We start from the raw sequence: 14,024 nt of genomic DNA, 5'->3' as shown, positions 1-14,024 counted from the left end.
GTAGGTGAGGAGACATCCACAGTAAGTCACACTGATAATGGAGAAGACAGCACTCTGTAAAATACCGAAGTCATGTTGTAAAAAATTTTTTTAAAGGATGTAAAAAGCACATCACTGAAATTTGAAAAATCAACTGGCATCAGAGATGCACAGACTGTGAGTCAACATGTAGTTTAGCTAAGGCATGAAGGATTTTTTGATGATTTAAAAGGAGGGTGAACAGAGTCGGTGACAAGAATTCATTGAGTGACCTTTTTCTCTAGCACAGACTAGGACTTCAATTAAGGACAAAGAGGTGGTGAGTATGTGCACATTCTGAAGGTAACGGACATGGGTTAGGACAGTTAGTCCTTCCAGGGTTTGGTAAGACACATCTCAATACCCCACCCTCCTCTACCTCCATGCATGCCTTCCACAGAAAGTACCATAGGGAGGAAGAGGGCAAAGGAGGCCATCTGCACAGTGTGAGTTATCAGCCACGACGGGGAGGCCATGGCATCTCCCTCCCCTTTTGTGGGTAAGGTAGAAGACTGGGTCCCCCAACCTCCACTCTAAGGTCAAGGAAGAGGAATAGGAGAATCACTCATAAAAACTCTGGGCACCAGTAAGAAGTGAATCTTTGATGTGCCCCTTGTTTGGACATCTGCCTAGGTAGAAAAGGAGAAGGAAGATGGAACCAGGTGGCTGGTTACACTGCCAGGAGCAAGAACTGGGAGGATTAAAGTGGGGGTGGCTCTGGCATATACATCACTGGGGAGGTTCCCTTTGTCCAGAGGACATGCACACTTGTTCCACCAGAAATCCAGCACGTGGATCCTTGCTGTTAAGGGTGAAGATGGACAGTCACCGCTGGTGAGGGAAGCAGGAGCGGTCATTAAGAAAGGGCAATGACAGACAGATCACACCCCTAAACCCCTCCTCATGATAAATGGACAGAGACGGGGGATGAAAAAGCTGAAGTCTCCCACCCAACACCAGGTTATTAAATGAAAGCTTGGCCTTGACATGGAGATGAGATGGAAATTTCCAACTAGAATATGCTGAGTTGCTTTTGGTTTATTTTTTAAGTTTTTAATAAGAAAGGGGGACCAGGAAATTACGATACCTACCCGAGATATTATTAAGGGGTCTGCTACCTGGGAAAAGAGATTCGGCAGGGCACATGTGAGATCAGTAATTGCAGAAAGATAAAACTGTTTCATGACTGTTATTCCATGGAATTAATATTATTCAATAAACCAGTCACATAAGTGTTCACTGTATTTAAATAATATGATTAAAAGAAAAAGAATGCTTACTTACTGACAGATTTATGCACCTCTCTGCTAACTTACTTACTGAAAATTCATTTTGCATTATAAGCATTTCAGATTTGAAAAGTATTCAGAAACATGTACTTTTGTGAAATATAATACCTGCTACCCTCATATAGTCACCCTGGGCAGAGGGTTCAGCTGCTGGTCATGAGGATGCCCTCGGGGGCTTATTGAAGCATAGTGTAGTTACAACTATTATGTTTCAAAATAGTTTTTTTAAAGGCATCCAATTGTGTGCTAGTAAGTATGTAAAAGATGGATATAGTAGATTCATAGTCAATTTAATCACAGAGATTTTATTTGCAAAGCCATCTGGAAACTAGCATGAATATACAAAACAATACTACCTGAGTGGTGATCCTGAACATGTTGCCCAAATTGTCCAACAATTCTGTTACTAATAGCACAACTGCACTTGTATTATCAACAACGAGAATAGCCAACCAATTGAATTTAGGTTCAAAGTTAAGTGACGAACAAGAGAGAAATAATTAAGATAAATACTGTGCCCAAAGAACAGCAAAATTCAGGGAACTGCAATGTGAAGAGACCCACATTCTAAAGAAAATGGCACAAAAAATATCTAGAGTAAAATTTTTCTGAGAAAAAAAAACATGGAGAAAACTCCACAATTATATAGCACAAGCTTCAGTTTTAAAATAATCTGTAATATACAGTCAACTCTAGGAGTGACCAGCTATGTCAGCCACAACAACTGTTAAGATCTAAGTGAATAGGAATGATTGAGTTGGTCTAAATGAAAGGCAACATTCTCTTAAAGTTTATAGGAAGGAGTGCTTTGGAATTTGTAGTTTGTCCCTGATCTGAGCTCTCAGATTACACAAGATAGTATCTGTTTTTATTTGCTTTAAATATTGACATGGGAATCAGCAAAAAGGTGATGCATTATTTTTGCAGAGATAGGGGAAAATTAGAGGGTTAATTCGGGATGATCCTGAAATTATACAAATCTAACTTGGACAGCACTGAAGATAAGCCCAATGTCATAATTATGAAGGTGACTCTGGAGGGAGGAGTAAGAAGGTTCCAGCTATGATCTTGTTCCAAGTGACCGTTTCTCCCCTAGGAAAGCTGCTAACCAGGCAATGGATGCCCCAGCTCTTGTCCCAGAATTCTGGGGGATTTGGCAACAGTGTTTCTTTCCATCAACTTCTTTCAGCACTGTAAGCCTTACACACTTAATATAGTTCCTCTTTACAGAGCACCAGACAGTTATTCTTCCTACTCCCTTTTGCACAGCCTCTGACATCCCTCTGATGCTACATTACAAAGTTTAACTGCAGATTTTCTAGTTCCTGGCCCACGTGACATGACAGGTAGCATTTGACAATGATAGAGACACTATGACATTCCTCAGCTAACACAGTATAATACGAGACTTTCAAAAAAAATATTACCTGTTTAGGCTGAGCTCCTTTTGAGAGAATGTCAAGTAAATCAGCAGAAGAGACGAAATAGAAGCGAGGAAAGGCTATGCGCTTGGTTTCCAGGTATTCAGCGAGAGCTTTTTCACAAAGAGAAAGCCTATATGAATGAAAAATGTTTTTAAGCATATCTTGTCCCTTCAGTCATTAAAACTTCAGCAAAACAAAACTCAAGTCCTCTATGTCCATTCATTATAGTAAACTCACTGTTTAATAGGTAGCTTACTTCCTTCTTTTTGACACCATCATCTATCTTGCTTATGACTAATATACATTATGCCAAGTAGAAGAGTACTATGCCAAATACACACACACACACACACACACACACACCCCATTAGCTGTGGCTAAATATGAATTAGACTTAGGTTTACATTATTCATTGCTTTTCCGAATGACACTCCTAAACAGCAGTGGAGAAGACTAGGTCGCCATCCTTCAACCTGAGAGCAAAATGCACTCGTAAGATGTAATTGGTTTACAGCCTTCTTTTCCCCCACTGGATGTCTACAAAACACAAGTGACTTCCCTCCTGTCAAGTATTCAGAGGAGTCATAAGATCCAGAATTGGTTCCACTTTATTGCCCTTAGCAGAGCAGAAATGACCCAGAGGCAGAGCCCCAAAGCTCCAAAGAGCATTACTCAACTGAAATAATTAACTTTGCCCTTTTCGTTACCAAAAAAACTTTCAGACTATAAAACTGCTTTGTTTATGTAATATAAAATTTTATCTAGATCTTCTCCTTACCTTGCAATAAAAAAAGGATCCCAGTTCCACAACCCATCATTTTAGTAGCAGATCTGCTCATTTTTAATCAAAAGCCAGAATATTCTTACGACCACTAACTCTTATAGAATTAAATGTGAAAATTACTTTACAAATGGCCCTTGGGACAATGATTTTAAAAATGCTACTGTGCTCCCTCAGGATAATTTCTAATAAAATGAAACTACATAGAAACTAAAGGACTACATTAACTGAGTGCAATCCCAGGTGCTCAATCAATATTTACAGGATAGTCTGAGGAAATAATTGATCAATCAATCATGTCAATTCTCTTGATAAAAGATACTCTAATTTTACTAGTATAATTTACTAGTATACTAGTATAAATTTACTAGTATAATACGCCTCTCAGAAAACAAGTATTTTTGGGTTTATTTACATTAACTTACTATATGTATGTTCTATGTCATATGTACGAGACAACTAGATAATTATAAGCAAAATTACAAAATAATTTAGTAGAGGTTGCACCTCCATAACACAGTATTAAATACTATTAGGTATGTGAAAAAGACTTCATAAAATTACAGTAAATTGATTATCTTATATAGCTTTATTCTTACCTGGACTGTAAATCTTTAAGTTTTTCATAGAGATTAGGTCTGCACGTTGCTTCTAACACATTTTCTACTTTGGCTGTCTTGAACATTAACTCCTGTATGAAAGTACAATACGGGGCCGTGGATATTAGAACAATCTTTTCTAAACTTTTAATCATTTCAAGAATTAAAAAAATGAAGAACAAAGAATGAAGAGGCAAGGTCAAAAATACTTCTAAGAATGTCTGACACCACATCTGTTTACTTTTGCTTTTCAACTCTTAGATGAAGATCAAAAGCAATGTAGAGGCATACCGTTTTTATAAAAATAAATGTGATAAGCATTGTCACCACTTTAGGCCCACACAGAATTTTTCTCTTCTAAATCAAACGAAAAAGAATAAAGGCAAAAGGAGACAAGGAAGGGAGAATGGGAAGAGGAAAAAGAAGAGAAAGGGAGACAGGTAGGAGGAGGTGGGGGCAGAGCGGGAGGAGAAGTAGAGAGAAAGGGAGAAAGAGAGGAAGGGAGAAAGGGAGGAAGGGAGAGAGAGAAAGAGAGAGACAGAGAATGAGAGAGGGCCCAGAATCTTAAAAAGCACACCTACGTAAAAAAATGAGAGAGATATAAACAATCTATTTTTTTCTTCCTCAAAAGTTAAATGACTTAAAATTTATCTGTGACTTCTACTTTAGGTAGAAAGAAAAAACCTTTTAATCTCAATTTTTATGAGAAATAGTCACTCTCCTTTGCTAGAAATCTCTCCAGTCTATTATCATTACATGCACCATGCCATGCACTTTCTATGGCTTTTACAGAAAAGAGAAACCGAAACTAGTAGTGTTATTTTCTACCTGTTGTCCTTTCTCGGTCTTTTACTTCTGAAGATGAATCTGTTTACCTTTATTACCACAAGGGTCAGCAATCTATGCTGCATGGGACAAATATGGCCTGATGTTTGTTTTTGCATGACCTAGCAGCTAAAAATGGTTTTTAAATTTATTTTGGAGACAGGGTCTCATTCTGTCACCCGGGCTGGAGTGCAGTGCTGCAGTCATAGCTCACTGCAACCTCAAACTACCTTGGCTCAAGTGATCCTCCCACCTCAGCCTCCCAAGTAGCTAGGACTGCAAGCGTGGGCCACCTTGCCTAGCCAATTATTAAAAATTTTTTAGTAGAGAAGGGATCTCACTATACTGCCTAGGCTTGTTTTGAACTCCTGGCCTCAAGTCATCCTCCTACCTTGGACTCCCAAAAGGCTGGGATTATAGGTGTGAGCCACCGAGCCTAGCCTACATTTTGAAATCATTGAAAAAAAATAAAAAACAGTGTATTTTGTGACACATGAAAACTATGTGAAATTCAAATTTCAGTGTCTACAAGTAAAGTTTTATTGGCATATAACCATATCCATTTGTTTATTTATTACCCATGTCTTCTTTCATGTTGTAATGGCAGCATTCAGAAGGTGTTAGACAGGCTGCATGATCCACACAGCCTGAAATATTTATCACCTGGCCCTTTGCAGGAAAAGTCTCCTGACTCCTGCTTACTCATGCAAAAATGCATTCATTTTTATAAATACGATGCTCAAAATCATGTTACTTTACAAACCTTTGCTAGAATAGCATACAGCCTGTCTTTGACAAACCTTAAATTCAGCATCCACCCCATCAAATCTTCTAGCATCTTTCACAAGCTGGATTCGAATATCTTCTGAACAGACAAAAATGCTTTCCAGGTGAGACCAAGTTCGCTGGACTTCCATCCAAGTGAAGATGACCACGTCTGCTATGTTTAATTTATTTTGCCAGCTTAACACTTGCTCAATGAAATATTCTACATACTTGCTTTGAAGAAGAGTCTGCAACTGAACCTAAAATAAAGGCAAAGAATTTTAAATAGTAGCTAAATTTAGTAGAATGTGAGTGCTATGAGGGAGGCACTATATCTACTCTGTTTGTTGCTGGATTCTTAGACCTAGCATGTAATATCTGGAACTGGCATTTAATAAGTTTTTGCTAAATGACTGAATGAGTGAATTAATGGTAGTAAATATTTATATTAACATTTTTCCAAAAAGAAAAAAAGATAAATATATGCAACTGTTATCTCATATGTCTTTCTCAAGAAGGCCCTGCACCTATTGCAGGCAGAAAAAAAATACTGTGTATTGGGGGTTCAGCACTGGGAATTAAACTGTATTCTTTCATTGCTCTTCCCCTCATCCCTGCCTATTAGTCATGCCAAGATTGTGTAGGTATGTGTTTATTAATCTTAAAAAAATAGGCCGGACGCAGTGGCTCACGCCTGTAATCCCAGCACTTTGGGAGGCCGAGGTGGGCGGATCACGAGGTCAGGAGATTGAGACCAACCTGGCTAACACGGTGAAACCCTGTCTCTACTAAAAATACAAGAAATTAGCTGGGCGTGGTGACGGGCGCCTGTAGTCCCAGCTACTTGGGAGGCTGAGGCAGGAGAATGGTGTGAACCCGGGAGGCGGAGCTTGCAGTGAGCTGAGATCACGCCACTGCACTCCAAGCCTGGGCAACAGAGTGAGACTCTGTCTCAAACAAACAAACAAACAAACAAACTGCCCCCCACCAGCCTGCTAGGCCCTCCAGCTTCCACTTTCCTCCCTTTTCAGTTTACTGCTAAGCTCCACAGCTCTCCTATCACCAGTGCTTGTTTTTGTTTTGTTTTTTCAAGTATTGGTTGCAGTTTTATTTTGAAAAGAATGCTATAACTAATGTGGTTTTTGTTTCTCATGTTTAAATTAAAAGAAAAGCTAACAAACTCTATTTTAATTAAAATATGGTTAGTATGTCTGAAACGCTTCTATCACACAGCATTACATATCTGCCTAACTTAAATGTTTTAAATCTGTCCTCATATGTCTTTTTTTCCCTTCTAACATTTATTTTGGGTTCGGGGGGGTCCATATGCAGGCTTGTTACATAGGTAAATTGCATGTTATGGGGGTTTGGTGTGCACATGATTTCATCACCCAGGTAATGAGCATAGTACCTGACAGGTAGGTTTTTGATCCTCACCCTCCTCCTGTCCTCCACTCTCAACTAGGCCCCAGTGTGTATCATTCCCTTCTTTGTGTCCAAGGGGACTCAATGTTTAGAGCTCAGCAGTGCTTGTTTTAACGCCATGCAGTCTAGCTAGTATTTCTCACTATTCTATGACACTGAAATCTCAGGAAGTCACTGAGTACAATGACCTCTACTGCTCATTTTTCTCTACTCTAGGTATTTAACATACTTGACTCTTCTTTGAGGGAAAAACCTCATGCCTTGACTTCTCTATGATATTACAGTATCCTGTTTCAAGCATTTCTCTGACCACTCTCTTGCTGCCTCCTTTTTGTCTCCTCCTCTTGTTCACTGAATTCAGCCTTTTCCAATGCTCTATTCTCAGCTGGCTTACCTCCTTTAGTCTCTTTATCTAGTTCATCAAGTCTCAAGATACTGACAGTGAACTCCCAGCTACCAGCTCTTGGATGAACCTCTGTGTTGAGCTGTGGTCTGGTGTTTCACCTTTGCATAAATGTCCTTCACATTGAATAAACCAATAATAAGTGTCATCTCTCCAAACCAGTTTCTTTTCCTAAATGTCTTAATGTCTAATAATAACACTACTGTTATTTCCTCTGAATAGTTTGTCTCTTCTACATTTCTTTTCATGTCTGAAGAGATGTTAACACTATAATTTTAGAATTCAAGACCATGTATCATGTGCTTAGCCTATCTGTCCAGGCCTATCTTTCACTACCCCCATAAAGAAAATCTATAGTCCAAGGAAACTAGAGTCTTAACATTACCTTTGAATGGTAGAGACATCCTGTCATTCCAAGGTGCTACTAATATTGTCCTCATTGCCTAAATACCCTTTTCTGACGGCCATTTTTTGAAGAATAATAGACTACCCTTCAAGTCTCAGCATGAGCACCATCATCTTCTAAGGCCCTCCCTGGGTCTTCCACCCACCTTAATCACAAAGACTCTCTGTCTCTTCTTAGACTCCTTGGAGTCCTTTTGCTTGTCTCCCTACTCAAGTGCATCTTCCTAGAGAACAAGTGTTCATAACTTTGGATCACAAATGGTATCATACCTGGAGCCTGTAACAATTAGATGCTCAATGAATAAATAAACATATGTTGAGTATTAGAACTAGGAAAAAGTAAAAAATCACAATTTAAAATTTTAAAAATGTGATTTAAAATGTATATGAACCCAACATCAGAGAACCTAAATATATAAATCAAATATTAACAGATCTGAAGTATGAGATAGACTGCAATACAGTAATAGAAGGGGACAACAATATTCCACTTTCAACAATGGATAGATCATCTGGACAGAAAATAAAGAGAGAAACAGTGGACTTGAACACCTTAGACCAAATAGACCTAATGGACATAGACAGACTATTTCATCCAATAGCAGAATACAGATTTTTCTCAAGTGCAAATGAAGCATTCTCCAAGACAGATCATATGTTAGGCCAGTGATATGGTTTGGCTGTGTCCCCACCCAAATCTCATCTTGAATTCTCACATGTTGTGGAAGGGACCCACTGGGAGGTAACTGAATCAGGGGGGCAAGTCTTTCCCATACAGTTCTCATGATTGTGAATAAGTCTCGCAAGATCTGATGGTTTTAAAAAGGGGAGATTGCCAGCACAAGCTGTCTTGTCTGCCACTATGGGAGACGTGCCTTTCACCTTCCACCATGATTGTGAGGCCTCCCCAGCCACATGGAACTGTAAGTCCAATAAACCTCTTTCTTTTATAAATTGCCCAATCTTGGGTATGTCTTTATCAGCAGCATGAAAATGAACTAATTCAGTAAATTGGTACCAATAGGGTGGGGTGCTATTGAAAAGATACCCAAAAATATGGAAGCAACTTTGGAACTGGGTAACAGGCAGAGGTTGGAACAGTTTGGAGGGCTCAGAAGAAGACAGGAAAATGTGGGAAAGTTTGGAACTCCCTAGAGACTTGAATGGCTTTGACCCAAATGCTGATAATGACATGGACAATGAAATCCAGGCTGAGGTGGTCTCAGATGGAGATGAAAAACTTGTTGGGAACTGGAGCAAAGGTGACTCTTGTTATGTTTTAGCAAAGAGACTGGTGGAATTTTTCCCCCGCCCTAGAGATTTTTGGCACTTTTAACTTGACAGAGATAATTCAGGGTACCTAGCAGAAGAAATTTCTAAGCAACAAAGCATTCGAGAGGTGACTTGGGTGCTGTTAAAGGAATTCAGTTTTATAAGGGAAGCAGACCATAGAAGTTCAGAAAATTTGTAGCCCGACAGTGTGATAGGAAAGAAAATCCCATATTCTGAGGAGAAATTCAACCTGACTGCAGAAATTTGCAAAAGTAACCAGGAGCTGAATGTTAATCTCCAAGGCAATGGGGAAAATGTATCCAAGGCATCAGAGACCTTTGTGGCAGGCCCTCCCATCACAGTCCTAGAGGCCTCAGAGGAAAAAGGGGTTTCCTGGGCCAGGCCCAGGGTTCCTGTGCTGTGTGCTGCCTAGAGACTTGGTGCCCTGCATCCCAGCCACTCCAGCCATGGCTGAAAGGGGCCAACATAGAGCTCGGGACATGGCTTCGGAGGATGCAAACCTCAAGCATTGGCAGCTTCTATGTGGTGTTGAGTCTGCCAGTGCACAAAAGTCAAGAACTGAGGTGTGGAAACCTCTACCTAGATTTCACAAGATGCATGGAAATGCCTGGACGCCCAGGCAGAAGTTTGCTGCAGCTGCAGCGTCCTCATGGAGAACCTCTGCTATGGCAGTGCAGAAGGGAAATGTGGGATCAGAGCGCCCACACAAAGTCCCAACTGGGGCACTGACTAGTGAAGCCATGAGAAGAGGGCCACTGTCCTCCAGACCCCAGAAAGGTAGATCCACCGACAACTTGTACTGTGCACCTGGAAAAGCTGCAGATACTCAACACCAGCCTGTGAAAGCAGCCGGGAGGGAGGCTGTACCCCAAAAAGCCACAGGGGCGGAGCTGCCCAAGACTGTGGGAACCCACCTCTTGCATCAGCGTGACCTGGATGTGAGACATGGAGTCAAAGAAGATCATTCTGGAGCTTTAAGATTTGACTGCCCCGCTGGATTTCAGACTTGCATGGGGCCTGTAGCCCCTTTGTTTTGGCTGCTTTCTCCCATTTGGAATGGCTGTATTTATCCAATAGCTGTACCCCCATTTTATCTAGGAAGTAACTAACTTGCTTTTGATTTTACAGGCTCACATGTGGAAGGGACTTGCCTTGTCTCAGATGAGACTTTGAACAACTGTGGACTCTTGAGTTAATGCTGAAATGAGTTAAGACTTTCAGGGACTGTTGGGAAGGCATGATTGGTTTTGAAATGTGAGGACATGATTTGGGAGAGGCCAGGGGTGGAATGATATGGTTTGGCTGTCTCCCTATCCAAATCTCATCTTGAATTCCCATGTTTTGTGAGAAGGACCCAGTGGGGGGTAACTGAATCACGGAGGCAGGTCCTTCCCATGCTGTTCTCATGACTGTGAATAAGCCTCAAGAGATCTGATGGTTTTAGAAAGGGGAGTCTGCCTGCACAAGCTTTCTTCTCTTGTCTGCTGCCATGTGAGACATGCCTTTCACCTTCCACTACAATTGTGAGGCCTCCCTAGCCACATGGAACTGTAAGTCCAATAAACCTCTTTCTTTTGTAAATTGCCCAGTCCTGGGTATGTCTTTATCAGGAGCATGAAAACGGACTAATACAGCCACAAAACAAGTCTTAACAAATTTAAGAGTAAAAAGAATGAAAAGCAGTGAAGATTGTCTACAAGATAAATAATATTAAAAACTTTTGAAAGCCTGAGAGAGATATAAATATCCAGGTACAAAAAGGTCAGAGAACACCAAATAGAACTGACCCAAATAACACTACTCCAAGTCATATAATAATCAAATTCTCAAAGGTCAAGGACACCGAGAATCCTAAAGCAACAAAAGAAAAGAAGCAAATAAGATATAAAGGAGCTCCAATTTGACAAGAGACATCTCAACAGAAAGAATACAGGCCAGTAGAAAGTGGAATGACATTTTCAAAGTGCTAAATGTAACAACAAAACAAACCCCTACTAACCAAGAATACTGTGTCCAGCAAACTTATACTTCAAATATGAGAGACAGATTGAAGTATTTTCCCCGACAAACAAAAGCTGAGCTAATTCACCACCACCAGAATAGTTTTACAAAAAATGCTAAAGGAAATTCTTCAATCTGAAATAGAAAAACACTGACATTAAACAATGTATTTAAAGCCATAAAACCCACTGGTAAAATTAAATACGTGAACAAACACAGAACATTCTAGTACTGTAACTATGGTGTGTAATCTACTCATACTCCTGGCATGAAGCCCAAAAGACAAATCTATCAAAAACAATAGCTACAGCAAACTGTTAAGAGATAGACAATATAAAAATATACAAACTGAGACAACTAAAGCTCAAAATGTGGGGTGGGGGGAAGGAATGGAATTTCTTCTTCATTTTTTCTTTGGGTTTTTTTTCTTTGTGATCTAATATAAGTTGTCATCTCTTTAAAATAACTTGGTATAGTTTTTCTAAGACTCATGGTAACCACAATGCAAAAACCTGTAATAGATTCACTAAAAATAAAAAGCATTGAATTAAAACATATTAACAGAGAAAATCACTTAACAATAAAGGAAGGCAGTAAGAAAGTAAAAAAGAAAAATTACAAAACAACCAGAAAATAAGTAACAAAATGGCAGTAATAAGTCCTTAATAACAACACTGACCATAAATGGACTCAATTATCCAATTAAATGCATAAAGTGGCTGAATAGCTAAAGAAACATAACAGAACTATACAGTGCCTACAAGAAACCCACTTCACCTATAAAGACACACATAGACTGAAAGTGAAAGAGAGGAAAATGATATACCATGCAACTAGAAACCGAAAAAGAGTAAGAGTAGCTATACTTAGATCAGATAAAATATATTACAATCAAGACTGTAAAAAGAGGTAAAGAAGATAACTACATAATGATAAAGGAACCAATTAGGCAAGAGAAAATAATAATTATAAGTATTAAATATCTGTGCACCCAACACCTAAACTCCCAGGTATATAACACAAACATTAATAGACCTAAAGGGATAAAGGGAAAGATAGGCTGCAACACAATGGTAGTACAGGACTTTAACTCCCCATTCTTAGAAACGGACCGATCTTCCAAGATTTTAAAAATCAACAAAGAAACATCAGACTTAAACTACACACTAGACCTAGTAGGCCTGACTGACTGACACAGAACATTTTACCCAATTACTGCAGAATACAAATCCTTTTTGTCAGCACATGGATTCTCCAGAATAGATCATATCTTAGGGCACAAAACAAGTTTCAAAAAATTCTAAAAAGTAGAAATCATATCGAGTACCTTTTCTGATTACAATGAAATAAAACTAGAAATCATTAACAAGAGGAACCTTAGAAACGTCACAAACACATGGAAATTAAACAACGTGCTCCTAACCAACCAATAAATCAATGAAGAAATTAAGAAGCAAATGTAAAAATTTTCTGAAACAAATTAAAATGGAAATAAAACATATCAAAATCTATGTGATACAATAAAAGCCAGTAATAAGAAGGAAGTTTAGAGCAATAAGCACATATGTCAAAAAAGTAGAAGGCCTTCAAATAAACAACCTAACAATACACCTCAAGGAACTAGAAAAGCAAAAACAATCCCAAGTGAACATTAGCAAAAGGAAGGGAATAACAAGGATGAGAGCTGAAATAAATAAAATTAAAACTGAAGAAAAAATACAGAAGATCAACAACACAAAAGTTGGTTTTGTGAAAAGATAAAATTGATAAGCCTTTAGCTAGACTAAGAAAATGAAGCCAGCATTACCCTGATACCAAAAGCAGGAAAGGACACAAAGAAAAGAGAAAATTACAGGCCAATATTACTGATAAACATAGATGCCACAATTCTCTACAAAATATTAGCTGATGGAATTCAACAATACATTAAAAACTCATTTACCATGGTTAAGTGGGAGTCATTCCAGAGATAGAAGGATAGTTTAACTTATGTGAGTCAAGAAATGTGATGTAGCACATCAATAGAAGCAAGAAGAAAAACCATATGATTATTTTAACAAATTTCAAAAAAGCATTGATAAAATTCAACATCCTTTTATGATAAAAACCCTCATCAAAATTGGCACAGAAGGAACATATCTCAAAATAGTAAAGGTCATATACAACAAACCCACAGCTAACATTGTACTGAATGGGGAAAATTTGATAGCCTTTCCTCTAAGATCTGGAACAAGACAAGATACCCATTTTCACTCTTTGTATTCAATATAGTATTAGAAGTCCTGGTCAGAGCAATTAGGCAAGGGAAAGAAATAAAAGACATTCAAACTGGAAGGTAGAAGTCAAATTAGCCTTGTTCTCAGATTACATGATCTTGTACCTAGAAAAACCTAAAGACTCCACCAAAAAAAACTGTTAGAACTGAAAAACAAGTTTAGAAAAGTTGCAGGATACAAAGTAGACATACAAAAAACAGTTGCATTTATATGTACCAACAGAAAACATTTGAAAAAAGAAATCAAGAAGGCAATCACATTTACAATAGCTACAAATAATATAAAATATGTAGGAATCAAATTAACCAAAGAAGTGAAAGATGAAAAGTGAAAGTTTCTATATGAGAAACATTATGAAACACTAATGAAAGAAACTGAAGACACACACAAAAAACAGAAAGATATTCCACGCTCATGGATTGGAAGAGTATTGTTAAAATGACAATACTACCCAAAGCAATTTCTAAATTCAATGCAATCTCTATCAAAATACCAATGACTTTTTCCCACAGAAATAGAA

At 38.5% G+C, this 14,024-nt stretch overlaps 1 protein-coding gene across 1 annotated transcript in view; it reads right to left on the bottom strand.

Annotated features, from left to right (window-relative positions):
• The window catches only part of DNAH11 (dynein axonemal heavy chain 11), a 358,159-nt gene that overhangs the window by 259,974 nt on the left and 84,161 nt on the right, over nt 1-14,024 (bottom strand). Inside the window, exons 26-28 of the mRNA XM_055115753.2 lie at nt 5,737-5,961; nt 4,112-4,203; nt 2,735-2,861 (exon numbers count right to left, since the gene is read on the bottom strand). Of these exons, the coding sequence (XP_054971728.1) occupies nt 2,735-2,861; nt 4,112-4,203; nt 5,737-5,961 (444 nt within the window). The remainder of the gene's footprint in view (nt 1-2,734; nt 2,862-4,111; nt 4,204-5,736; nt 5,962-14,024) is intronic.

Source organism: Pan paniscus, chromosome 6 (assembly GCF_029289425.2).
Source record: "Pan paniscus chromosome 6, NHGRI_mPanPan1-v2.0_pri, whole genome shotgun sequence".
In the NCBI taxonomy this organism is placed as follows: Eukaryota; Metazoa; Chordata; class Mammalia; order Primates; family Hominidae; genus Pan; species Pan paniscus.
This window is presented reverse-complemented; position numbering and strand designations above follow the sequence as displayed.